The sequence below is a fragment of the Mobula hypostoma genome, chromosome 8, assembly GCF_963921235.1.
Source record: "Mobula hypostoma chromosome 8, sMobHyp1.1, whole genome shotgun sequence".
NCBI lineage: Eukaryota > Metazoa > Chordata > Chondrichthyes > Myliobatiformes > Myliobatidae > Mobula > Mobula hypostoma.
Genome location: NC_086104.1, coordinates 106,918,993 through 106,946,425, shown reverse-complemented (window position 1 = coordinate 106,946,425; position 27,433 = coordinate 106,918,993). Strand labels below are relative to the sequence as shown.

At 45.9% G+C, this 27,433-nt stretch overlaps 1 protein-coding gene across 2 annotated transcripts in view; it reads right to left on the bottom strand.

Annotated features, from left to right (window-relative positions):
- Positions 1 to 473: 473 nt before the first annotated feature.
- LOC134350195 (transcobalamin-2-like) overlaps positions 474 to 27,433 on the bottom strand; it is a 41,004-nt gene continuing 14,044 nt past the window's right edge. For both annotated transcript variants that reach the window (XM_063055180.1, XM_063055178.1), the window contains exons 5-8: positions 27,003 to 27,158; positions 16,823 to 16,998; positions 15,960 to 16,143; positions 474 to 876 (exon numbers count right to left, since the gene is read on the bottom strand). In XM_063055180.1, coding sequence (XP_062911250.1) covers positions 845 to 876; positions 15,960 to 16,143; positions 16,823 to 16,998; positions 27,003 to 27,158 — 548 coding nt within the window. In that variant the 3' untranslated portion in view covers positions 474 to 844. The remainder of the gene's footprint in view (positions 877 to 15,959; positions 16,144 to 16,822; positions 16,999 to 27,002; positions 27,159 to 27,433) is intronic.

Genomic DNA, 27,433 nt, shown 5'->3' with positions numbered 1-27,433 from the left:
CACACAGGGGAATAAACAGTAGATGTTTATGCAGAGATCATTTTTTGGGATGGCACAGTAGTGTGGAGGTTAGCACAAAGCTTTACAGTACCAGTGACCTGGGTGCGATTCCTGCCACCACCCTGTAAGGAGTTTGTATGTTCTCCCCGACACTGCGTGGGTTTCCTCCGGTGTGTTCCGGTTTCCTTCCACAGTCGAAAGACCCACCGGTTGGTAGGATAACCGCTCATTGTAAATTGTCCCGTGATTACACCACGGTTAAATTGGGGATCGCTGGGCAGCACAGCTCGAAGGGCCGGAAGGGCTTACTCTGTGCTGTATCTCAGTGAATAAATAAAAAATATCAGGGCATCCTGAGGCTGTTTTATTTTCTCGAGTGGTAGAGGCTGGAGGGAAATTACATTTAAATTTATTAAAAAACATATGAGGCATAGGTAGAGTAGGTAGTCAGTGTCTTTTTTTCCCCCAGAGATTGTAATGTCCAGTATAAGAGAGCAGGTATTTAATGCGAGACAGGATAAATGCAACATAGATGCGAGAGGCTGTTTATTGATTTAACACACACGCAGTGGAGGATCCCTGCAAACCGCTGTCAGGGTGGAGGTGAGGCACAGAGCACAGGCGTGTTCATGAGTTAACAGCGCTAAGCACCATTTCAGGCACATAAAGGTAGGATTTGGTCAGGGTCTGGAGGAAGAGCGATTAACAGGGGTTATTAGTTTAATGAATTTGACATGACGTGGTAATCAAATGCTGTTCTATGGTCCAACTATATAACTACAAGGTATCCTTTCCATGTAATGGACCAAAACAGCATCCTGGTCTTCATCTCTTGGTCCTTGTTTCACTTCTCATTTTCATCTTCAGGCAGATTATCTGAGAGAGAAAAAACAATATCTCAATTCTGATTCATAATTAATAATGCTGGGGGTTTCAATATATGATGTACAAAGCTATCAAGAGTTTACTGAATGTGTTTTATTAATTTGAAACCTAGTCAGTTTGAACAAGTTGTCACAAGTGTGGAGCACGGGGGACCCAAGTGCAGGACACAAACACGTTTTGTAGCATTAACTAAAATAGAGTTTATTAATAGTTACTAGGAAAGCAGGGAAGCAAGGATTGTACAGAGAGACAACAAGGAGTGAATGAAACAGAAGAGGGAATATGCGTGGCTGGAGTTGGGCTCGGACCCTGGACTTAGACTGGGACACTGGGCCTGGGCTTGGCCTGGGACTCGGGACCTGTACTTCAACTTGGGCTAGGGCTTGACCTGGGACTAGGGACCTGACTTGGACCTGACCTGGGACTAGGGACTCGGACTTGGGTTTGACCTGGGACTAGGGACCCGGACTTGGACTTGGGCTTGACCTGGGACTAGGGACCCGACTTGGACTTGACCTGGGACTAGGGACCTGACTTGGACTTGACCTGGGACTAGGGACCCAGACTTGGACTTGACCTGGGACTAGGGACCCAGACTTGGACTTGACCTGGGTCTAGGGACCCGGGCTTGGGCTTGACCTGGGACTAGGGACCCAGACTTGGACTTGGGCTTGACCTGGGACTAGGGACCCAGACTTGGACTTGACCTGGGACTAGGGACCCAGACTTGGACTTGACCTGGCTCTAGGGACCCGGGCTTGGGCTTGACCTGGGACTAGGGACCCGGACTTGGACTTGGGCTTGACCTGGGACTAGGGACCCAGACTTGGGCTTGGGCTTGGGCTTGACCTGGGACTAGGGACCCGGACTTGGGCTTGGGCTTGGGCTTGACCTGGGACTAGGGACCCGGACTTGGACTTGGACTGGGACTTGGAACTCAGGACTATTGGAGCCTGGACTTGGAACTCGGAACATCGGAGCCTGGATTTGGAACTCGGAACATCGAAACACAGAGCCGGGACTCTTCCTTGGATACAGAACACAGAACACAAAGAGACAGTTCCCGACTCAGGGTAGCGGCAAATGGACGGACCTACCCAGCAGAGGCAAGGATACGAAGAGACAAAACCACACAATGATAGATAGTTCTTTTATCTTGGCACAAAGTGGCTCCAAGTAGCGTCGATCTCTTGACTCGACCCCGGAACTACAGACAACGGCTCTAAACTCATTCCGGTGGTTAACTTGATGGACCTGCTCCAGCGAGGTAGCATAGCAGGCTCGCTCAGGCGTGGTAACTTGACAGGCTCGCTCCGGTGAGGAGAGGCAACTTACTGGCACTGGCTTTGGGGAGAAGACTTGGCTCGCTCCAGCAAAGTGACTTGCTCACACTTGCTTCGCAGATGTGAGGTGATGGTCTAGCCCCGAGCAGCTGTAAGCCCGACACTATATACTGACCGTTCAGATGAGAATCAAGTGCCTTTAATTACAGAGCCCAAGAAACACGGGGAAACAATGAATTAAAGGAAAACAAGGAGTCAACGGTCCCGATCGTGATACAAAGGAAATTTAAAGGGAGCCAGGGAATAACCGGTCGGGACTGTGACACAAGTAATAAAACAGAAAGGAAGAGAGAAGTTTGTGCATACAGAGGCTTACGGACCAAACGTGAATGAACAGGACTGCTACAAGAAGTTACCAACAGCGCCAGTTTCCGGGGTTTGGACGCTCTAACTCTCCGGAGTACAGGTAGCTGGCACAGCCCCCTTAAGGGTTCAGGATGGCTCCACTAATTGGTAATAATGTTCTGGGTACCAAGGATTGAGTATTTAAGGAACACCTGAACTGGGGCTCAGTGCTCAATCATAAGCCCTACTAGTGATTTCGCGTGACATTGGTTTTGTGCTCAGTTCTCAATCCGGTTTGATAACGTGTCTCCAGGCCTCCGTGTGCCAGCTCTCGCAAGGAGGGTGCCAGAGTTGCTCAGGTGAGGTTGTTGGTCACCTTGTTGTGCCAGTACATCTTTTGACCCTGGAGAGATTCAACGGAGACCGAGTTCTTGCCATGGCTTCATCATTCAATGCTCATTGGTGTTTACGGAGAAGTACATCGCTCACACCTGGGACATTTCAAAAAACTTTCTAGCCCATTAACCTTATGTCAAGTTGGAGAAGTCTGAGTTTCACATGATGACCATTTCATTTTTGGGTTTCATCATTTCCAATGGCAAACTCAAGATGGACCCTATGAAGACCCAGGCATTCAGAGACTAGTGACCACCACTGTTCCCTCTAAGCTGTGCGCACGCGCACACACATTTTTCAACCAGCGCACAAAGGAAATTAATGTGTGCACAAAAGGTTAGTTACTTAAAATAATTATACTTATTGAAAATAATCTTTTAGTTAACTGTTTCTGTTAACTAGTTAGTCAGTTTTTCAAATAGCACAATCCACATCACCTCACCTATCCTGTTCCGGTTTGTACAGCTGCATCACGGCGGTAGCCATGTTTGGCGGACAGTGTTCATATCGTAAAGTTTACAAAGATCTGTTTCAAATCCTGCAGATAGCTTACTAAATTTTTATTGAAAAAAATATTGATTAAAAGAATATGTAAAAGAAGCGAAGGGTGTGAAGCATAAAAGAATTGCAAATTTGTTTAAAGTTGAATAGCTTAACAAAATAATAGAAACTGCTACACCAAAAGCTCATGAGGTCATGAACGTTCAGCTACAAGAAATATTTACGTATGTTTCAGAAACTGGAGTTATCTGTTTGTATTGTCATGATGCGCAAGTTACTGGAGAATTTGCTAGTGGAAAGAAGTGGGATGATATTTGGAAACTTGACTTTTTGAAGCGTCATTTGGCAAGTAAATTTGTTGTTATTATGTGCAGTTTTATGTCAAGTATTTTGTAACCCTACATAAACTGTGCCATATGTGTGCATTCGGTGCGCATATACTTTTGTCACAGGAAAAAAATTTGCACAACATAAGATTTTTGCACACACTGACTACTAAAAATTAGAGGGAACATTGGTCACCACAATCCAGTGTCAAGCAAGTCCAGCAATTCCTGTGGTTTGCAGGCTTCTACCGGATGATCATCAGGAACTTCAGCCCAGTGGCCGCTTCACGGACAGCGCTAATGACACGGGCTCTCTTGTCTGGACTTCTGAAGCAGAGGCCAGCTTCTGGGATTTCACTGCTCTAACTCTGGATCTTGTTGCAACTTGCAAAATTCTGCAGCCAGTCTAAATACAGAAATCTCCCTCAAAAGGAAATGTAGAAAGGAGCCGATGTAGTAGATAATTAATCAGCTTTCTTACAAAGTAGTCCCATTAGATTTTTCCTCACTATCAGTGATGGGGCCCAATGGCCACTTTATTAGATGTAATGCCCTGGTTCATAGTTTTCACTGTTATGCTGTATGTATTTCATTTTGTGCTGTTCTGCTTGTTTTCAGCTTGTGTTTGGCTTACTGTTGAAGATAAGAGATGGGAGGATTGTGTGCCACTCATTTGTAACAGGGTAATGAATTACACACCATCCACACAAACGGGGGGTTTGGGGGGTGGGGGCTCGCACCTCAATGTCACACATTTGGCAGGGCCGGAGACTGTCTTTCCTGAACTTGCACAGCCGAGGAAATCAGTGTTTCATTGTGGGGAGTATCGTCTGGGATCGATTTCGTTGGATGCTGTGTGATTGCCCTGAGCATTGATCTAGTAGGTTGTGTGTTTAAGTCAGTGCTAAACTATTGTCCGGTAAAGTGATTATGATAGGTGGTTATGGATGCTGCCGGGGTTGAGCAGTGGTGCGAATCCTCGGGGTTACTGGGAACAAATTCATGTGTGTTGAGTGGGGTAGACATTTGTATCCCTGATGAGCTGCTAATTTGAACTTTAAGTACTGATAAAGCTGTAGGAGCAGTTGTGATGGTGGAGCGGAGGTTTGATAAAATGGCAGGGAAAGACTTTGTTTGAGTCCAAACTAGCGCTGACGTAACGGCAGGGGAACTGCCTGGTACTGTTGGGATCCCAGGAGAGGGGAGAGACCGTGGGTTGACCATACTTTCTGGGAGGAGGAGAGTGTAGGAGAGCAGGTCAAATCACAAGCCGAGTCTCCTGTAGCTGGGGGCAGAGACTTCAAAGACAGGCTGCTCTTGTTTCTGTGGAGCGAGGGGAAGGATTGGTCTGATTTGGAATGTCTAATGAGTCCCCCAGTGAAGACTGGGGCTTCTGAGTTGGTATCAGCCCTTACCACCCTGGCGAATAAATGGCCCAGTGCCCAGACAGAGGGTCCCACCCCCGAGGGGGGAGAGTATGAAACTTGGGCGGAGCAGGACGCTCTGCTAGATGAGTGGCGGTGCTCTGATGACGTAAAACGACAGCCATTGGTTGAGAGTTTGGAAGGCCGGGCTGCTGACGTAATGAGAGCCGGAAAGACGCAGAACCCCTTTGCCACCTCTGCGGCCAACATGCAAGCGCTGGAAAAGGTGTTTGGCGTGACGGGAAGCCCAATAGAGCTCATGACAGGCTTTCAGAACGTGTGTCAAGAGAAGGGGGAGAAGCTTTCTGCCTACACCTTCTGTTAGAGAGGCAGCTAAATTGCTTGCAGCGTAGAAGGGCCATTCAAACGCTTGAGGTGTATCAGTTAAGAATGGACCAAGTGGCGAGTGGCGCTCATTTGCCGTACCTGATTACTTGGGGCATCTGAATGTCTCATAAGACGCACCCCACTCCCTCGTTTGTCGAGCTGATCAGAGAAGTAGGAGGGGAGAACGCAATGGAGGCGCAGGAGGCATCCGTCCGCAGGGTCCAGTCATCAGTGGTCCCCTTGACTGAGGTCAGCACTGATAACCCACCCCGGGGAGTGGTGAAGGAGCTCGTGGCAGAGTTTAGGACTGAGCTGTCCCAGTTGTTATCAGTGGGTGCAGCCCACCCTATGGTGGAGCTGATAGGGAGGCAGAATCTCTAAAGGGTCGGACTATGCAGAGGGCTGCTAGCAGCCGGGGTCCCGCAAGAAATAGTAGGGGACAGAGGGTCCAGTGAGATGGAGGAACTGAGCGAAATACATGTTAGTAGGGAAGTGGTGTTAGGTAAATTGAAGGGTTTAAAGGCAGATAAATCCCCAGGGCCAGATGGTCTGCATCCCAGAGTGCTTAAGGAAGTAGCCCAAGAAATAGTGGATGCATTAGTGATAATTTTTCAAAACTCGTTAGATTCTGGACTAGTTCCTGAGGATTGGAGGGTGGCTAATGTAACCCCGCTTTTTAAAAAAGGAGGGAGAGAGAAACCGGGGAATTATAGACCGGTTAGCCTAACGTCAATGGTGGGGAAACTGCTGGAGTCAGTTATCAAAGATGTGATAACAGAACATTTGGAAAGCGGTGAAATGATCGAACAAAGTCAGCATGGATTTGTGAAAGGAAAATCATGTCTGACGAATCTCATAGAATTTTTTGAGGATGTAACTAGTAGAGTGGATAGGGGAGAACCAGTGGATGTGGTATATTTGGATTTTCAAAAGCTTCTGACAAGGTCCCACACAGGAGATTAGTGTGCAAACTTAAAGCACACGGTATTGGGGGTAAGGTATTGATGTGGATAGAGAATTGGTTCGCAGACAAGAAGCAAAGAGTGGGAATAAACGGGACCTTTTCAGAATGGCAGGCGGTGACTAGTGGGGTACCGCAAGGCTCAGTGCTGGGACCCCAGTTGTTTACAATATATATTAATGACTTGGATGAGGGAATTAAATGCAGCATCTCCAAGTTTGCGGATGACACGAAGCTGGGCGGCAGTGTTAGCAGTGAGGAGGATGCTAAGAGGATGCAGGGTGACTTGGATAGGTTGGGTGAGTGGGCAAATTCATGGCAGATGCAATTTAATGTGGATAAATGTGAAGTTATCCACTTTGGTGGCAAAAATAGGAAAACAGATTATTATCTGAATGATGGCCGATTAGGAAAAGGGGAGGTGCAATGAGACCTGGGTGTCATTATACACCAGTCATTGAAAGTGGGCATGCAGGTACAGCAGGCGGTGAAAAAGGCGAATGGTATGCTGGCATTTATAGCAAGAGGATTCAAGTACAGGAGCAGGGAGGTACTACTGCAGTTGTACAAGGCCTTGGTGAGACCACACCTGGAGTATTGTGTGCAGTTTTGGTCCCCTAATCTGAGGAAAGACATCCTTGCCATAGAGGGAGTACAAAGAAGGTTCACCAGATTGATTCCTGGGATGGCAGGACTTTCATATGAAGAAAGACTGGATGAACTAGGCTTGTACTCGTTGGAATTTAGAAGATTGAGGGGGGATCTGATTGAAACATATAAAATCCTAAAGGGATTGGACAGGCTAGATGCAGGAAGATTGTTCCCGATGTTGGGGAAGTCCAGAACGAGGGGTCACGGTTTGAGGATAAAGGCAAAGCCTTTTAGGACTGAGATTAGGAAAAACTTCTTCACACAGAGAGTGGTGAATCTGTGGAATTCTCTGCCACAGGAAACAGTTGAGGCCAATTCATTGGCTATATTTAAGAGGGAGTTAGATATGGCCCTTGTGGCTACGGGGATCAGGGGGTATGGAGGGAAGGCTGGTGCAGGGTTCTGAGTTGGATGATCAGCCATGATTATAATAAATGGCGGTGCAGACTCGAAGGGCCGAATGGCCTACTCCTGCACCTATTTTCTATGTTTCTATGCAAGAAGGGGAGCGGCCGGTATTGTCTGTTATAACTGTGGTGAAGGACACTTCAGGCAGGAGTGTGAACGATGGGAAGCCCCTCAGAGTGAGCCTATGGGTACCTAAGCAGAGAGAGACATCGGGAAACTTAGAAGAGACCCAGTGAGAGGATGGCCTGGCATATCGGGGATATCGGGGGGTCGGGGGGGGGGGATATATCAAGGAATACCATAAAGCAAAAAAAAAAACAAATTTCTGAAGGCTTATTGGGCCAAGCTCCAGTGTATCGTGACGGATAGAGGGTATTTATGCTGGAGCCGTGCTCAACACGGGGTCACGGGTTACTTTGCTGTACTGTTCATTTTACAACCAGTATCTGATGCATTTTCTATTGATGCCACTCAGAGCACTAGAGATCTGGGGTCTTAGTGTGGGTGATTATCCATATGATGCTTATTTGTCAGTGAAGCTGGAGCTTTCGGAGGCTGATGTGGGAGTGGCTGAGGTCCTTGGTACATTGAAAATCTAGTCAAGAAGAAAAGAAAAGCTAACAAAAGGTTAAAAAAAAACTAGGTGATAATAGAGATCTAGAAGATTATAAGGCTAGCAGGAAGGAGTTTAAGAATGAAATTAGGAGAGCCAGAAGGAGCCATGAGAAGGCCGTGGTGAGCAAAGATTAAAGAAAACCCCAAGGCATTCTACAAGTATGTGAAGAACAAGAGGATAAGATTTGAGAGAATAGGACCAATCAAGTGTGACAGTGGGAAAGTGTACCTGGAACCGGAGGAGATAGCAGAGGTACTTAATGACTACTTTGCTTCAGTATTCACTACGGAAAAGGATCTTGGTGATTGTAGGGATGACCTACATCGGACTGAAGAGCTTGAGCATATAGATATGAAGTATTTGGAAAGCATCAAGTTGGATTCGTCACCGGGACCAGAGAAGATGTACCCCAGGCTACTGTGGGAGGTGAGGGAGGAGATTGCTGAGCCTCTGGCAATGATCTTTGCATCATCAATGGGGATGGGAGAGGTTCTGGAGGACTGGAGGGTTGCAGATGTTGTTCCCTTATTCAATAAGGGGAGTAGAGATAGACCAGTGAGTTATATTTCAGTGGTTGGTAAGTTGATGGAGAAGATCCTGAGAGGCAGGATTTATGAACATTTGGAGAGGCATGATATAATTAGGAATAGTCAGCATGACTTTGTCAAAGGCAGGTCATGCTTTACGAGCCTGATTAAATTTTTTGAGGATGTGACTAAACACATTGATGAAGGTAGAGCAGTAGTTGTAGTGTATATGGATTTCAGCAAGGCATTTGATAAGGTACCCCATGCAAGGCTTATTGAGAAAGTAAGGAGGCATGGGATCTTAAGGGGCATTGCCTTGTGGATCCGGAACTGGCTTGCTCACAGAAGGCAGAATGGTTGTAGATGGGTCATATTCGCATGGAGGTCGGTGACCAGTGGTGTGGCTCAGGGATCTGTTCTGGGACCCCCTTCTCTTTGTGATTTTTATAAATGACCTGGATGAGGAATTGGAGGGATGGGTTAGTAACTTTGCTGATGACATAAAGGATGGTGGTGTTGTGGATAGTGTGGAGGGCTGTCAGAGGTTACAGTGGGACATCGATAGGATGCAAAACTGGGCCGAGAAGTGGCAGATGGAGTTCAACCCAGATAAGTGTGAGGTGGTTCATATTGGTTGGTCAAATATGATGGCAGAATGTAGTATTAATGGTAAGACTCTTGGCAGTGTGGAGGATCAGAGGGATCTTGGGGTCTGAGTCCATAGGACACTCAAAGCTGCTACGCAGGTTGACTCTGTGGTTAAGGCGGCATACAGTGTATTGGCCTTCATCAATCATGGGATTGAGTTTAAGAGCCAAGAGGCAATGTTATAGCTATGTAGGACCCTGGTCAGACCCCATTTGGAGTACTATGCTCAGTTCTGGTCACCTCACTACAGGAAGGACATGGCAACTATAGAAAGGGTGCAGAGGAGATTTACAAGGATGTTGCCTGGATTGGGGAGCATGCCTTATGAGAATAGTTTGAGTGAACTTTATCTTTTCTCCTTGGAGCGACGGAGGATGAGAGGTGACCTGACAGAGGTGTATAAGATGATGAGAGGCATTGATCGTGTGGATAGTCAGAGGCTTTTTCCCAGGGCTGAAATGGCTAACATGAGGGGGCACAGTTTTAAGGTGACTGGAAGTAGGTACAGAGATGTCAGGAGTAAGTTGTTTTTTATCTTTTTTTTTAAAATGCAGAGTGGTGAGTGCGTGGAATGGGCTGCTGGCAACGGTGATGGAGGTGGATATGATGGGGTCTTTTAAGAGACTCCTGGATAAGTATATGGAGTTTAGAAAAATAGAGGGCTATGGGTAACCTGAAGTAATTTCTAAAGTAAGTACATGTTCGGCACAGCTTTGTGGGCCGAAGGGCCTGTATTGTGGTGTAGGTTTTCTATGCTTCTATTAGTGCTGGTTTATCCAGACCCCATTGAGAAGGGTGGAGTTTCAACTCTTGTGGGCACAACTACTCCTGCTGTGGGGAGGTTAATGGGAGCCTGCAAGGAGAGAGCTTTCTGAAAACATTGTCTATTCAGCCGGTGTTTCGAGCTACTTTTGAGGAAGTGTGTGGCCACATTGGGCCGGATAATGAGCTTAGACGAGGGATTGTGTGGTTCACCCAGTCAAGACCAATTGTGTTACCGCCTGGGGAAGTAGTGAGAGTGATGGGAAACTCCAAATTTCCCAGAATGCCCGAGGCCAAGGCCCTCCTGGAGGATGCTCCAGAAGACCCCAAAGAGGAGTTGGGCTTATCTGCTGGGGTACTGGTGAGGCCCAAACTGCAGAAATCCTGTTTACAGGTGAACAGGATGGCAGTGGTGGTCAGGAACACTACAAAGAGGGAGGTCACCTTCAAGCAGGGGATGCCCCTGACATACCTCTTCCTGGTGACAGTAATGTCTAATGTCCCTGTGAGACAAGCCAGGGAGAAACCCTTTTTGAAAAAGGGAAAGTTAACTGCTGAGTCATTCAACTTTGGGGACTCCCCGGTACCTGCGGGTCGGAAGAGGAGGTTGACAGAGAAGATGTTGAAGCTGGAAGGTATCTTTTCTACTGACAAGTTTGATGTGGATTGTTCCAAGAGCACGTGCCACACTATCTGGGTGACTGAGGATACCCCGTTTAGAGAGGTTGCTGAGATTGGCCCCTGCAGAGGTAGAGGACATTTGGCAGCATTTGTGTAAGTTGAAGGAAGCTGGGATCATCACAGTGTCTCAAAGCCCCTATGCGTCCCCAATAATAGTGGCCAGGAAGAAGAATGAGAAGGTACAGATGTGTGTGAACTATAAGTCTCTGAACAGATCTCTGAACTGTCCCTGACCAGTATACTGTCTTGAGGATCGAAGACATGCTTGCCTGTCTGCTTGGTGTGAAATGAGTCAGTGTGCTGGACTTGAGGAGTGAGTATTACCAGATCCCCATGAGTGAGGTTGACAAAGAAGACGGCAATTTTGTCCACTGGGATTTTTCCAGTTCGAGAGGATGCCCCAGGGCATATCAGGAGCCCCTGCGATCCAGTGTGTCATGGAGAAAACAGTGGGAGATATGAACTTGCTTGAGGTATTGGTGTATCTGGATGACCTCATAGTGTGTGAGTCCACTTTGGAGGAACATTAAGTGAGGTAACTGAAGGTGCTGGGCTGCCTGAAAGCTAAAGGGTTAAAACTTTCCCAAGACAAGTGCCAGTTCTGCCAAACGTCTGTCAACTATGTTGGACATATAGTCTCACGGGATGGAGTAGGCACAGATCCATCTAAGATGGAGGCGGTGACCACATGGCCAAGGCCCCAGACTGTGAGCACTTCGCGCTCGTTCCTTGGGTTCTGTGGGTACAATCGGAGGTTCATGAAGGACTACGCGAAAGTCAGTCGCCCTTTAAATCAGTTTCTGTGTGGTTACCCTACCTTGGGGAAGAAAGGAATGAGGAGAGGAGGGTAAAGATGATCTTAGCTCTTCAAAGCCTTTTGGAGCGAGATGAATGTGAAGAGGTATTTCAGTTGCTAAAGGAGCTGCTGACACAAGCACCTGTGCTGGATTTTGCAGACCCCAGGTTGCTGTATGTACTGCATATGGATGCCAGCAGAGAGGACTTTGGGGGTGTTCTGTATCAGGATTAGGGCACAGGGTTGAGGCCAGTTGTGTTTGTCAGCTGAAGTCTGTAACCTTCTGAGGAAAAAGTATCCCATGCACAAGTTGGAGTTCCTGACATTGAAATGGGCTATGGTTGAGTGACTACCTCTATGGTGCCAAGTTTGAGGTGAGATGGACAACAATCCCCTAACTGGTATCCTGACCTTGGTGAAATTGGATGCCACAGGCCTTCGGTGTTTGACAGCATTGTCTGCCTATGTTTTCAGCCTGAAGTACCAGCTGGGAAGTAGGAACATTGACACTGATGCTTTGTTCCAATGTGCGCATGAAGGGCTGGACAGGGACGAAGAGTGGGAGAGCGTTCCTGCCCCGGGAGTGAAAGCCATGTGCCAGTTTTCCATCACGGTGAAGGCAAGGGCAGGATCGAGTGGTAGATCAACCGGGAGCTTCCGATGGTGCCATTCCACAAGTTTACTGTAACGTGACTTTGAAGACAAACCAGTTGGCGGAATGGAGTCCCAGGGAAATGGCAGCTGCTCAGTGAGATGACCCAGGCATTGGTACCATTTGGTCAGCAGTTGAAAAGGGAAACATGGCCCAAGCAGAGAAGATGAAACTTGTCTCAATCACTGAGAGAATGGCGTAGATTGGAGCTGAGGAACCAGATCCTCTACCGGGTCACGTTGCCTCCGGACCAACCTTGGAGTTCCCTGCTGGTTCTGCCTGAGAAGTGTCGGAGGATTGTGTTGAAGTCATTCATGATGATTCTGGACACTCGGGGATTGAAAAGTCCTATGGATTGCTCAGAGATCGGTTCCACAGGCCCTGAATGAAGCCACAGGTCGAAGAGTACTGCGAGTCGTGCATTCCATGTATACGGAGGAGAATGCTGCCTACAAGCGTCACTCCATTGTCCCACAACCTTGATCTGGTGTGGATGGATTTCCTGTCAATAGAGCCAGATGCCAGCAACATGGCGAATGTCTTTACAGATCACTACACTAGATATGCACAAGCTTTCCCTGCCAATGATCAGAGGGCATCCACTGTGACCAAAGTGTTATGGGAGAAGTATTTCATTTATTACAGCCTCCCCAGGCAGATACATAATAATCAGGGACGGGATTTCGAGAGTCGGCTCATGAGTTACTAAGCGTGCTTGGAGTCAAAGTCAAGGACTACGCCTTATCACCCACAGGGTGATCCTCAGCCCGAGAGGTTTAATTGGACCTTGCTAGACATGCTCGGAGCCTTGGAGATCAGCAAGAAGAACAAGTGGAGTCAACATATTGGGCAACTGGTCCACTGTTACAACTGTACACAGAATGAAGCTACTGGGTGCTTGCCGTATTATCTGATGCTTGGGCGTGAGGCAAGGCTGCCCATCGACCTTAGTTTTGGGACTGGTGAGGAAGACCTACCATTGAAGACTTATCTGAAGTATGTGTCTGATATGAGAAGGGAGCTGAAAAAGGCTTATGAATTAGCGAGGTCGTGACTGCCAAGCAGAATCAAGAAAATAAGAGGAGGTATGATCAAAATGTTAGATTCTCCCAACTCATGCGGGGAGACTGAGTCCTCATAAGGAATTTGGGGCTACCTGGGAAGCACACGTTGACTGACCGCTGGGCAGTTAAGCCCTATGCAGTGGAGAGTCAGATGCCAAAATGTACCAGTTTTCCGGGTGAAACCAGAGGATGGGAATGGGCCTGTCAAGATTCTCCATTGCAACCACCTTCTGCCTCTGGGACAAGAGGTGCAGGTAGACCCAGAGCCCGACCTGGAGCCTACACCTAGTCAGAGGACTCTGCGGCAACACGGAGAGACTGAAGGGCCAGCAGCAGGAAGTATTAGACTGGCCCCCCGCCCCTGAATGGGAAATGGGAGTGTGGTATATGCTGCCTTTTGCTAACTCCCCACTGATTAAGGAAGAGATTCCCAACCCTTCTTGTGTGGAGGCTGGTGAAATCAGGGGGACTATCCGTGGACAGGCTGGGTTTCAGCGGGACCGTGAAGGGGGTGAAGCGGAGCTCAGCCAGGTGGCAGAGGGGTCTGAGTTGCAGGAGGGCACGAGTGATAGACCAGGGGACGCCTCACCAGGTAGTCCAGCAGTATCCCAAGGAGTGTTGGAATCTGAAGAAGTAGATGATAGAGTAAGGAGGTCTCAAAGAATTAGGAGACCCCCAGCTAGGCTGGCCTATGTAGCACCAGGGGAACAGAGTGCTACGGCTGTCCCCTGGTAAAATATGTCCGTACTCCTTACAAGTGGATTGGAGGTTCTGACATCATGAAATTCCTTTGAAAACATTTTATTAATGACACCGTGTAATGATACATTAGGGGTGTATGGGGTATCAGAGAGGGGTAGCACCTCCGGTGGGGGAACATGTCATGTCCTTTTCAGGGCGGTTTGTCCACCTTTGGTCCCCACCTGGCACTCAGCTCTCACCTGTGACTCCCCGTAGCCGTTTGCATGCGACAGCGGCCACACCCCAGACAACGGCTTCGACAAGCCGGCTAAACCAGGTGAGGGTAGCCGACGGGTCTCAAACCCTCGGTGAGATAGGGAGTTGTCTATCCCAGCATGTGAAGACAGACTCCCGCGGATTGAGCAGATGAGACCAATGGAAGGTCCAACAGTCAAGAAGGCGGTCTCGGCAAGCATCGTGGAATGTGCAGAGCATGACAAGACACAGAAGATGTCCTGGTCATCCACTGCGCCTAGTCCCATCTCCAGCTATCTCGACTCTTGTCTTGCTACTGGATCCAGATGGGAATTGGGAAGAGAGAGTGAGGCTGACGCTGCGCAACTCTCCCTCACTTAAATCCAAATCAATGGTGTCAAGGTCTTCATCGACGACAACGATGGACGAACAATATTAATGATGGGATGACAAATTATTTCAAAGTCATGAGGACATGACTATTTTGGTGGGGGGAAGAGTATAATTGCCCTGGTTCCTATTTCTTGTTCCTGTTCTGTGTGAGCTGCTTGTTTTCCACTGATGTTTGGGTTACTGTTGAAGATAAGAGGTGGTAGAATTGTGTGCCATCCAATTAGGATGGTCAGATTAAGGGGAGGTTTCTCTGGTGAGGGACACTAAGGTTAGGCTTGAGGTTTTGGTTAGAGAGATGAAGAGAGAAGAGCTTGTAGGATTTGACCCAGAGCGGGGCTGTGATTTGACAAAGCCGGGGGAGATTGAAGAAGGATCGGCGAAGGGGAAACCGTGAGCTCCAACTTGTGCACATTAGACTGTTTCATTGAAATGGGACCTTTTCTCTTTTTGTTCTTTCGTTACTAACCCTTTAGTCAAATTAAGAATTACAAAGCCTAACATTTTAATTGTGTGTGGTGCACTGTCTGTTATTTCTCATTTGTGACAGGGGAACGAATTGCACAGCATCCACACAAACAGAGTTTTGGGGGGGGCTCGCGTCTCAATCTCACAGGTTTGGCGGGCCAGAGATGGTCTTCCCCAGACTCACGCAGCCGAGGAAGTGAGAGTGATTCACAGGTGTATCACTACACCTGTTCATTAAGGTAACCATTTAATGAGGCAATCAGGTGGCAGTGATTCAATGCGTAATAGCACGCAGACATGGTAAAAAGGTTCAGTTATTCAGACCAAACATCAGAATGAGGAAATCATATGATTTAGATGTCGTTGACCATGCACTAATTGTTGGTGCTAGATAGGGTGGTTTGCGTATCTCGGAAATTGCTGGTCTCCTGGCATTTTCATTCATGACTGTCCAGTGAGTGGCAGTTCCGTGAGCGAAAATGCCTTGTTAATGAGAGAGGTCTGAGGAGAATGGTTCAAGCTGACAGGAAAGTGTCAGTGACTCAAATAACCATACACTATAACAGTGGTGTGCAGAAGAGCATCTCTGAATGCACAACACATTGAATCTTGAGGTGGATGGTTTACAGCAGAAGACCACACCAAATTCTAGATGTATCTAATAAAGTTGCCACTGAGGGTGTTTAAGGTCTCACTCAAAAGCTAGTACTGCAATGGAGCAATGCTCCATATGAACATCAGTGGGGATTTATGCTGAACTGGCATAAATCCCCACTGAGTGTGAAGGTGAAAACAGAACACTGCCAGAGGCAAGGTGTTACTATCTGATACATGGCTGTCATTTCAGTTATTTCCAAGAGTTTGTTTAATGATTCTTTTAACACATGTTGATATCATGGTTTTCATACTCACCCCGACGGGAATGACAACTGGGGTCTCCAACGTGCAACAGTGACTTTCCCTCCAAAGCCAGAAGGACCGGGAAAGCTTTACGCACTGTGTTAAATGACCCTTTATAGATTTCGCTGACCAAGAGCTGCAAATGTTTTGGGCAATGGAAGAGAGAAAATTCCAGTTTTTCCTGTTCAGCCAAAGCCTGGAAACAGAAGACAAAAGATATTCAGAACGATATCCAATATAATTCAAAGAAATGCATTTGGTGGACATTTGGCCAATGAATGAATTTGGCCAGCAGTGAAATATGTTACACTTTCACTGTGTTAACTGGATATCAGGCAGGGGGATGTTTATCAAGTGGGAATGATGTTCTGATCAGCTGGTGTTCCACCTTCTGCCCTGGTCAAAGTCACTTGAACTTTTACCTTTATTGAGAAATAATGTATTGAACAGAATAGTGCAGATATTGAGAGTCGTAGAATCAGGGTTGTACAACACAGAATCAGGCCCTTCATCATACCAGATCCATACTAACCCATATGCTTGCATTAGGACCTTGTCCATCTTTGCCTTGTCTATTTACGTGCCTGTATAATTGCCTCTTAAACGTAGCAGTTCTGTAACGAGAGAGCTGCGGACGGTGCTGAACACAAGTGCAGAGTAAGGTGTAGAATTAACTCTGACCCAGATTTGAAATAAAGGAAGGGGAAAATCAGATGAGGTGTGGAATGCATAGGTCATCCAACGTTCTCAGTTTGCTCTGCTGTCCTTGGTCACGATTACACCCACCCTCCCTCACTCCACCACAGGATCGGTGTCACCAGTAACGAGTGCCTCGCTACCCACGGTGTAAGTGTTACTTGCCAGTTTTAACTCACCTGAACAGCAAGGCCAGTATTGTAGATAGTCCCAAAGGTACCATTCATCTCCTGGTAACTCAGGAGCTGTTGCAGCAAGAGCACGATGGCTTGTTCAGTGTGATGTCTTTCCATGGTATCAAGATCATTGCGATCGTGTATGCATGTGAGAGCAAGGACTGTCATGGAGGCTGTATCTACAACGTAGAATTAGAAAGAGAATCAGAATCGGCTTTAACATCACCAGCATATGTCGCGAAATTTGTTGTCCTTGTGGTGACAGTAGAATGCAATACATAATAACTGAAAAAAACATGAATTACAATATACATATACACACACAGATAATGGGGATGGCAGTAAAGTTTTCTCAGGGGTAGGGGAGTCTGAAACAAAGGGGCATAGATTTAGAGTGAGAGGAAAAGGGGTTTAAATTGGACCTGAGGGGCAATTTCCCACAAAGGTAGTGAGTAAATGGAACGAGCTGCCAGAGGAAGTGGTTGAGACAGGTATTGTTTAAGGAGCACATGGAGGGGTAATCCTTGGGGGGGGGATATGGGCTAAACACAGGAAATTGGGACTAGGTAGGTGGTCGGTGGAGTAGTCTGAGACAGAGTTGTAGGGCTATGGTGAGCTAAGTGGGTAGGTGGATTTCATTTTTTTTTGGAGCATAGTGAGCATGTCTGTAGGGTTACTACTTTGCTCTGGGTCCCCAATGTGGGAATCCTGGGAATCTTCCAGTCTCCCGATAGCTAGGGATGAGATTATGGATTACCTGGAGGCACATGACAAAATAGGCCAAAGCCAGCATGGTTTCCTGAAAGGAAAATCCTGCCTGACTAACCTACTGCAATTTTTTGAGGAAATTACAAGCAGGGTAGACAAAAGAGATGCAGTAGATATGGTGTACTTGGATTTTCAGAAGGCCTTTGACAAGGTACTGCACAGGAGTCTGCTTAGCAAGATAAGAGCCCATGGAATTGCAGGGAAGTTACTTGCATGGGTGGAGCATTGGCTGATAGGAAGAAAACAGAGTGGGAATAAAGGGATCCTATTCTGGCTGGCTGTCAGTTCCCAGTGGATTTCCACAGGGGTCAGTGTTGGGACTGCTACTTTTTACGAAGTAGATCAAGGATTTGGACTACAAGATTAATGGATTTGTGGCTAAATTTGCCGATAATACAAGAATAGGTGGAGGAGTAGGCAGTGTTGAGGAAACAGAGAGCCTGCAGAGAGACTTAGATAGCTTAGGGGAATGGGAAAAGTGGAAAATAACATACAATGTTGGAAAGTGTATGGTCATGCACTTTGGTGAAAGAAATAGACGGGCAGACTATTATTTAGATGGGGAGTGAATTCAAAATGCAGAGATGCAAAAGGACTTGGGAGTCCTTGTGCATGATACCCTAAAGGTTAACCTGCAGGTTAAGTCAACCTCCGGGTTGAGTCGGTGGTGAAGAAGGCAAATGCAATGTTGGCATTCATTTCTAGAGGTGTAGAATATAAGAGCAGGGATGTGATGTTGAGGCTCTATAAGGCACTTATGAGACCACATTGTACTATTACAGCTACAGAAAGGGTGGGTAATGTAGCAGGATGCTCTTTTGAGTCAATATGGGTGGAAGTCAGGAACAGGAAGGGAGCAGTTACTCTACTGGGGGTATTCTATAGGCCCCCTGGTAGCAGCAGAGATACCGAGGAGCAGATTGGGAGGCAGATTTTGGAAAGGTGCAAAAATAACAGGGTTGTTATCATGGGTGACTTTAACTTCCCTAATATTGATTGGCACCTAATTAGTTCCAAGGGTTTAGATGGGGCAGAGTTTGTTAAGTGTGTCCAGGATGGATTCCTGTCACAGTATGTGGACAGGCCAACCAGGGGGAATGCCATACTAAATCTAGTACTAGGTAATGAACCGGGTCAGGTCACAGATCTCTCAGTGGGTGAGCATCTGGGGGACAGTGACCACCGCTCCCTGGCCTTTAGCATTATCATGGAAAAGGATAGAATCAAAGAGGACAGGAAAATTTTTAATTGGAGAAAGGCAAATTATGAGGCTATAAGGCTAGAACTTGCGGGTGTGAATTGGGATGATGTTTTTGCAGGGAAATGTACTATGGACATGTGGTCGATGTGATCTCTTGCGGATGTAAGGGATAAATTTCTTCCGGTGAGGAAGATAAAGAATGGTAGGGTGAAGGAACCATGGGTGACAAGTGAGGTGGAAAATCTAGTCAGGTGGAAGAAGGCAGCATACATGAGGTTTAGGAAGCAAGGATCAGATGGGTCTATTGAGGAATATAGGGAAGTAAGAAAGGAGCTTAAGAAGGGGCTGAGAAGAGCAAGAAGGGGGCATGAGAAGGCCTTGGCGAGTAAGGTAAAGGAAAACCCCAAGGCATTCTTCAATTATGTGAAGAAAAGAAGGATGACAGGAGTGAAGGTAGGACCGATTAGAGATAAAGGTGGGAAGATGTGCCTGGAGGCTGTGGAAGTGAGCGAGGTCCTCAATGAATACTTCTCTTCGGTATTCACCAATGAGAGGGAACTTGATGATGGTGAGGACAATATGAGTGAAGTTGATGTTCTGGAGCATGTTGATATTAAGGGAGAGGAGGTGTTGGAGTTGTTAAAATACATTAGGATAGATAAGTCCCAGGGCCTGACAGAATATTCCCCAGGCTGCTCCACGAGGTGAGAGAAGAGATTGCTGAGCCTCTGGCTAGGATCTTTATCCTCGTCAACAGAAATGGTACCGGAGGATTGGAGGGAGGCGAATGTTGTTCCCTTGTTCAAAAAAGGTAGTAGGGATAGTCCGGGTAATTATAGACCAGTGAGCCTTACGTCTGTGGTGGGAAAGCTGTTGGAAAATATTCTTAGAGATAGGATCTATAGGCATTTAGAGAATCATGGTCTGATCAGGGACAGTCAGCATGGCTTTCTGAGGGGCAGATCATGTCTATCAAGCCTGATAGAGTTCTTTGAGGAGGTGACCAGGCATATGGATGAGGGTAGTGCAGTGGATGTGATCTATATGGATTTTAGTAAGGCATTTGACAGGGTTCCACATGGTAGGCTTATTCAGAAAGTTAGAAGGCATGGGATCCAGGGAAGTTTGGCCAGGTGGGTTCAGAATTGGCTTGCCTGCAGAAGGCAGAGGGTGGTGGTGGAGGGAGTACATTCAGATTGGAGGATTGTGACTAGTGGTGTCCCACAAGGATCTGTTCTGGGACCTCTACTTTTCATGATTTTTATTAACGACCTGGATGTAGGGGTAGAAGGATGGGTTGGCAAGTTTGCAGACAACACAGATGTTGGTGGTGTTGTAGGTAGTGTAGAGGATTGTCGAAGATTGCAGAGAGACATTGATAGGATGCAGAAGTGGGCTGAGAAGTGGCAGATGGAGTTCAACCCAGAGAAGTGTGAGGTGGTACACTTTGGAAGGACAAACTCCAAGGCAGAGTACAAAGTAAATGGCAGGATACTTGGTAGTGTGGAGGAGCAGAGGGATCTCGGGGTACATGTCCACAGATCCCTGAAAGTTGCCTCACAGGTGGGTAGGGTAGTTAAGAAAGCTTATGGGGTGTTAGCTTTCATAAGTCGAGGGATAGAGTTTAAGAGTCGCGATGTAATGATGCAGCTCTATAAAACTCTGGTTAGGCCACACTTGGAGTACTTTGTCCAGTTCTGGTCGCCTCACTATAGGAAGGATGTGGAAGCATTGGAAAGGGTACAGAGGAGATTTACCAGGATGCTGCCTGGTTTAGAGAGTATGCATTATGATCAGAGATTAAGGGATCTAGGGCTTTACTCTTTGGAGAGAAGGAGGATGAGAGGAGACATGATAGAAGTGTACAAGATAATAAGAGGAATAGATAGAGTGGATAGCCAGCGCCTCTTCCCCAGGGCACCACTGCTCAATACAAGAGGACATGGCTTTAAGGTAAGGGGTGGGAAGTTCAAGGGGGATATTACAGGAAGGTTTTTTACTCAGAGAGTGGTTGGTGTGTGGAATGCACTGCCTGAGTCAGTGGTGGAGGCAGATACACTAGTGAAGTTTAAGAGACTACTAGACAGGTATATGGAGGAATCTAAGGTGGGGGCTTATATGGGAGGCAGGGTTTGAGGGTCGGCACAATATTGTGGGCCAAAGGGCCTGTACTGTGCTGTACTATTCTATGTTCTATGTTCTATGTTCTATGTATTGTGTGCAGTTTTGGCTCTTTATTTTATACACTGATATTGGAGAGGGTTCAGAGAAGATTCAGGAGAATGATTTCAGGAATGAAAGGGTTGCCCTATGAGGAACGTCTGGCAGCTCTTGGGCTGTATTCCCTGGAGTTGAGGAGAATGAGGGGGGATCTCATAGAAACATTCCGAATGTTAAAAGGCCTGAGCAGATTTGATATGGCAAAGTTATTTCCCATAGTTGGGGAGACCGGACAAGAGGGCATGACTTCAGGATTGAAGGACGTCTATTTAGAACTGAAATGCAGAGAAATTACTTTAGTCAGAGGGTGGTAGGTCTCTGGAATTTGTTGCCATGTGCGGCCGTGGAGGCCAAGTCATTGGGTGTATTTAAGGCAGAGATAGATAGGTTCTTGATTAGCCAGGCCTTCAAAGGGTATGGGGAGAAGGCAGGGGAGTGGGGATGACTGGAAGAATTGGTTCAGCCCGTGATTGAATGATGGAGCAGATTCGATGGGCTGAATGGCCTACTTCTGTTCCTTTATCTTATGGTCTTATGGTCAAAGTGGTCAGCATTTATTGGTTGAGCTGAAGGGCTTGTATCAATGCTGTGTGGCTCTATGGCTCTCATAAAATCAGTTATTGCTCTGGGAGTCCTAGTTCGTCTTGTTTTATGGAAATGAAATAAATCATAAAAGCCTTCTGATTCAACTGGGGTAAACCCTGATGAAGGTTCCTGGCTCAAAACATTGGTTGCAGAGAAGTTGCCTGACTATCCGGGTTCCTCCAGCATTTTGTGTGCATTGCTCCAGATTTCCAGCATTTGTGCTTCAGAAAGAAGCGATTGTGAATTAGCTGTCTACTGGGTACAGCACCTTCTCTGAACTCTTCACAACTGGTTTTGCATCATGGTTGGCACATGGACTGAGATACAATGAGAAGCTTTGTCTGCGTTCCAGTAGACAGATAATTCCTGTTTTAAGAACCTATTGAACGTGTGGTGAAGGACCAGCAGAATGCTGCTGTTGTGCATCCACACTTCCTGGAGGAAAGTACAAAAACGTGACAGCAACATTCAGTGCAGGGAGAGGGTAGCTGAGAACAAGTGGCACAAAAGGTCAGCATTACTCAATGGACTGAATGGCCTTCTTGTTGCCCAAACACCCTGCACTTTTTCATTTGTCTGGTGCATTTCTGGAAGAAGAGTGACACATACAAAATGTTGGAGTTCAGGCAGTATCTGTGGAAAGGATAATGAGTGACATGTTGAGCCAAGACAATTCATCAGGACTGCAAAGATAAGACAATAAGACATGGGTGCAGAATAAGACATAGGCAAAGAGTGGGAATAAAGGAAGCCTTTTCAGGTAGGCTGTCAGTGACTAGTGGTGTTCCACAGGGGTCTGTGTTTGGACTGCTTCTTTTTATGTTATATGTCAATGACTTGGAATTGATGGCTTCGTTGCAAAGTGTGCAAACAATATGAAGATAGGTGGAAGAACAGGTAGTTTTGAAGTAGAGGGGCTGCAGAAGGACTTAGACTTGCAGAATGACAAGATAGTGAATATAGTGTCGGGATGTGTATGGTCATGCACTTTGGTAGAAGAAATAAAAACATAAACTATTTTCAAATAGAGAGAAAATTTTAAAAATCTGAAGTCCAACGAGACTTGAGAGCCCTTGTGCAGGATTCCCTAAAGGTTAATTTGCAGGTTGAGTCATCAAGGATATAATGGTGAAGCTTTATTGTTACATGATGTGAGAATGATGTAATTATCTTTTGGAGGTCACCTGATGTGATTTTTCTGCCGATGTGAGGTCACGTGATGACATGTGCCCCGTGACTATATAAGGGTCGACCCAGGTGATGCAGTGGGTTTTTGAGTTTGTAGATTTCCGGGTAGAACGTGCTGTATCTCTGTTTCTGTTGTGTGTTTGTTTTTGGTGACGCAGTTTCATTTTTAAAATGGTTGTGTGTTCTGTTGCAAAATACCTTATTATTTGGACTGGAAATTTGTGGCTGGATATGCCAATTTACTCAATTCCAGCAGTTGAAGGGAGAGTGAAGAATTTATCGAAGGATCGAGAGAAGTCGGCATCGTTTGGCAGTTTAATAAAGAATCGACCTTATTGAGTCTTCATTGGAGGAGTACCTGCATAGAGATAACTCTTGCCAGAAAGAGCAAGGAGTTCATGCAAAAAGGTGCTCTCTCTCTCTAAAGGAATTTAAGGTCAGTTGATTTAAACTCTTTATTTTCGGCATTGTGAATCCTGTGGACAGAACCAGCAGTAAAGGTGCGTCTGTGAAGAAATCCTTCTCCAGAGAAGTCTCTCCCAATTGAATGTGTAAAACTGTTGGACTTTTGAAGCTATCGCTTTAAGAACTAGAGCCGAGTGGCGAGTTGGTGAACGGCTGCAAATCTGTTAACTTCCAGTTAAAGTTTTCCTTTGTTTTTTTTCCCTTGTCGTTTACACGTGTTTAATAAATGCTTGGTTGTTTTTATATAACCTGTCTCGATTGATATTCATTGTTGCCGTTTACGTAACATTATAAACCACTGGTAAGGCCACACTTGGAGTATTTTGAGCAGTTTTAGGCCCCTTATCTTTGAAATGATGTGCTAATATTGGAGAGAGATCAAAGGAAGTTCACGAGAATGATTCTGGGATTGAAAGTCTTGTCGTATGAAGAGCGTTTGATGGCTCTGGGCCTGTACTGACTGGAATTCAGAAGAATGAGGGGTGACCTCATTGAAAACTATCGAATATTGAAGCACCTCATTAGAGTGATGTGGAGAGGATGTTTCCTCTGGTGGGGGAGTCTCAGAGCAGATGATACAGCCTCAGAATAGAGGAGTGTCCTTTTAGGACAGAGATGAGGAGTAATTTCTTTAGCCAGAGAGTGGTGGATCTGTGGAAATCATTGCCACAGGCACTCTGGAGGCCATGTCATTGTGTATATGTAAAGCAAAGGTTCATAGGTTCTTGATTAGTCAGGGCAGGAAGGGATACGGGCAGGAGATTGGGGCTGAGAGGGAAAATGGATCAGCCAGGATGAAATGGTGGAGCAGACTCAATGGGCCAAATGGCCTAGTTCTGATCATATAAATTATGGTCTTATTTTTATATGAAACAAGCCATATTGAATTAGATACCCAGCAGATACCCTGCTTAATTTAACCATCAGGCTCAGTGTGTAGTTCCCACCCTAGATTGAGGTAGCATTTTAAAAAAAGGCGCAATCTGTTGAAGCAGGAATAGGCCATTCGGACCCTCACAACTGCTGAACCATTTTCCTGTACCCCTCCCATTCCCTGGATATTAATGCACTAAGTAAAGTCAGCAACAGAGACTGAACTGTGCTCTTGGAAAGCGATTTCCGAACATTCACCAACTCAGAGGTCACCATCTCTCTGCCTCCTTATTTTGAATCTGTTACCCCCTGGCTCTTGGCCTCAAGCCCAGGGAAACACTTCTCTCTCACTGCATCTACTTGGCAAGACCTGTAAGGATTTTGTATATTTCAATGTGATCACCTCTTACTGTTTTAAGCAATCAGCAGTGCAAGTCTTAAGCTCAAGAGGTTCTGCAGATGCTGGAAATCTTGAGCAAAACACACAGGATATTGGACGAACCCAGCAGCTTGGGCCACATCTTCAGAGAAGAATAAACCATCAAGGTTTTGGGTCAAGAACCTTCATTAAGTCTGCAATCAGGGAGAAGTATTAATCAGCTCATTCTCCCTCAATGTAATGACCCTGCGTTCTATTTCTATGACAAAATTCAGAAGATTAGCCAGGCTGTTAGTGTCTCTGCATCAGGTCAGAAGTCAGTGTCATCCGTTCACTCACTCGGAACTAATTTACTTAAGATAATACAATTCAAACCTATTGACTATAACACTTTAGATGAAATGTGCTACATTTGAAATCCTCTTGTTCCCTTGACATTTTACCTACAACCTTTTTAAACTATGTTTTTGGTTGACTGGCACCAGACATTCTGCAAATAGTCAACACTTCTCTTCTGTTGGCTGCTTCCCAAAAGCCCTGAAAACTGCAGTTGTTAAAGAACAATCTGGATGCCTCGGTAAATGATAACTACAGGCCTATATCAAACTTACCACGTTTAAGTAAAATCATTGAAAAAGTTGTTTATCAGCAATTCAGTAGCTCTTTGGCTCTCAGCAGCTGTATGGATGTTTTCCAATCTCGATTTCGATGACACCATAGCACTGAGACTGTTCTGGTGAAGGTTTTAAATGACTTTTGCTTCAACCACGATGATGGTAATATTTCAGTTTTGGTTCTGCTCGATCTCAGGGCTGCCTTTGACAAAGCAGATCATGGCTTATTACTGGACAGACTGGAAAACTGAGTGGGACTTTACTGTACATTCCGCCAGTGGTTTAAATCGTATTTACAGGACAGGGACTATTTCTATCGATTGGTAGCTACATATCTGAGCAAACTAAAATAATATGCGGTGTGCTTTAATGGTCCATACTTGGACCTCTTCTGTTTAACATATACACGCTCCCACTAGCTCAAATCATGATCAGCAACAAAATAAATTAGCTTAATTATGTGGATGACACTCAGATTTATATAATAGTGTCATCAGGTGACTTTGGTTCCATACAATCACTAAAGAACTGTATTAAACAAATCACTGATTGAATGTGCCAAAATTTCCTCCACTTAAACAAAGAGAAACCCTGAAACAATTGTTTTTGGTGCCAAAAAAGAACGATTAAAAGTCAGTGCTCATTTCAAATCCCTGTCGTTACAGACCACAAACCAAGCCAGAAACCTTGGTGTTGTGATGGACTGACTTAAATTATAACTGCCACATTAAGGCAATTACAAAGTCAGCCTACTATCATCTTGAAAATAGAGTTAAAGGGCTTATGTCTCAGCAAGATCTAGAAAGACTTGCCCATGCATTTATTTTTTGGCTTGACTACTGTAATGGCGTTTTCACAGGTCTCTGTAAAAAATCCCTCAGACAGCTCCAGCTCATTCAGAACGCTGCTGCCAGAGTCCTCACTAAGACCAAGAAAATAGAACAAATCACTCTTCTCTGATCGCTACACTGGTTTTCTGTCTGTCAGAGGACTGACTTTAAAATGTTACCACTGGTTTATAAGGCACTGAATGGTCTAGGGACAAAATACATCTCCGATCTCTTGTTGCATCATGAACCTTCCCGAGCTCGCAGGTCGTCTGTGGCGGGTCTGTTTACCGTCCCCAGGGTCAAAACTAAACGTGGTGAAGCAGCTTTTAGTTACTATGCTCCACATATCGGGAATAACCTTCCAGATGACTTGAAGTCTGCCCCAACTTTAAGCTCTTTAAAATTGAGACTGAAAACTTTTCCTTTTGCTGTGGCTTTTAATTAGAATCTCCTGCACTGTAACTTTTATTTCAATTTTTTTGTGTGATTTCATTCTCTTTATATTGTCTGAAATTTGATGTTTGATTTTTATATCTTGTTCTATGTAAAGCACTTTGAACTGCCTTGAGTTTGAAAAATGCTATACAAATAAACTTGCCTTGCCTTGCACACCACTCACACACAATGAAAGCCAACTTAATCATCCCTTTCTTTAATAGCCTGCTGAACCTGCACATTAGGTAAAGAGGGCTTTTGGTGCCCTGGCCTCCCTCCATCAGTCGGGCACTGAGTGTTGAAATTGGGACATTATGTTGCAGCTATATAAAGCATTGGTGAGGCTTCATCTGGAATATTGTACTCAGGTTTTAGTTACCCTACTGCAGGAAAAGGGTGGTAGCAAGGAGATTCATCTCTACCAAAGGAGGTGTAAGGTGCTCCACCTCTCTGCGAGCCTGCAGGTCACCCTTGGGCAGGGTGTAGTATCTGCTTAGTTCCCCATTCAGGGTCACGTGAAGCCATGGGACCAGGTGGTGGGTGGTCTAGAGCAGCTGGTGCAGATCACAAGACCTGGTCATGCGACCACTGACACCAGGCAGATAATCTCTGAAATTTCACTTACCAATAAAGAAGTGTTCTCCAAATGGATCTTTGTGACTCATAACCCTGCTGTAGATTTTATCCACAAAGGGGATTTGGACAGGTTGCTTTTCAATGCAGAGCGCCAGCATTGCTAAGGAGATCTCGTAGAAGTCTATAAGAGGGTGTCCGTGGGACCCTGCAATATGGAAACATGGTGTTTAGTTGCAGCCTGAGAGACAATTGAGCAGCTTGGCTTTTCATCTATGGTACAACTGAAGGGGCAAAACGACCAGAGTAAACAAGGGCAAGAGCACTGCCCTAGCTACTGCAATCACCATTGAGAGTGAAACAAAGTCAAGAGGTACAAAGTGCATGAAAAAATACCTCCCCCAACAAAAAACGTAGGATCACAGGGTGGCAAAGAATGGTAACAGTGGATTGGAAGGAGATGTGGAGACAGATTACGGACAG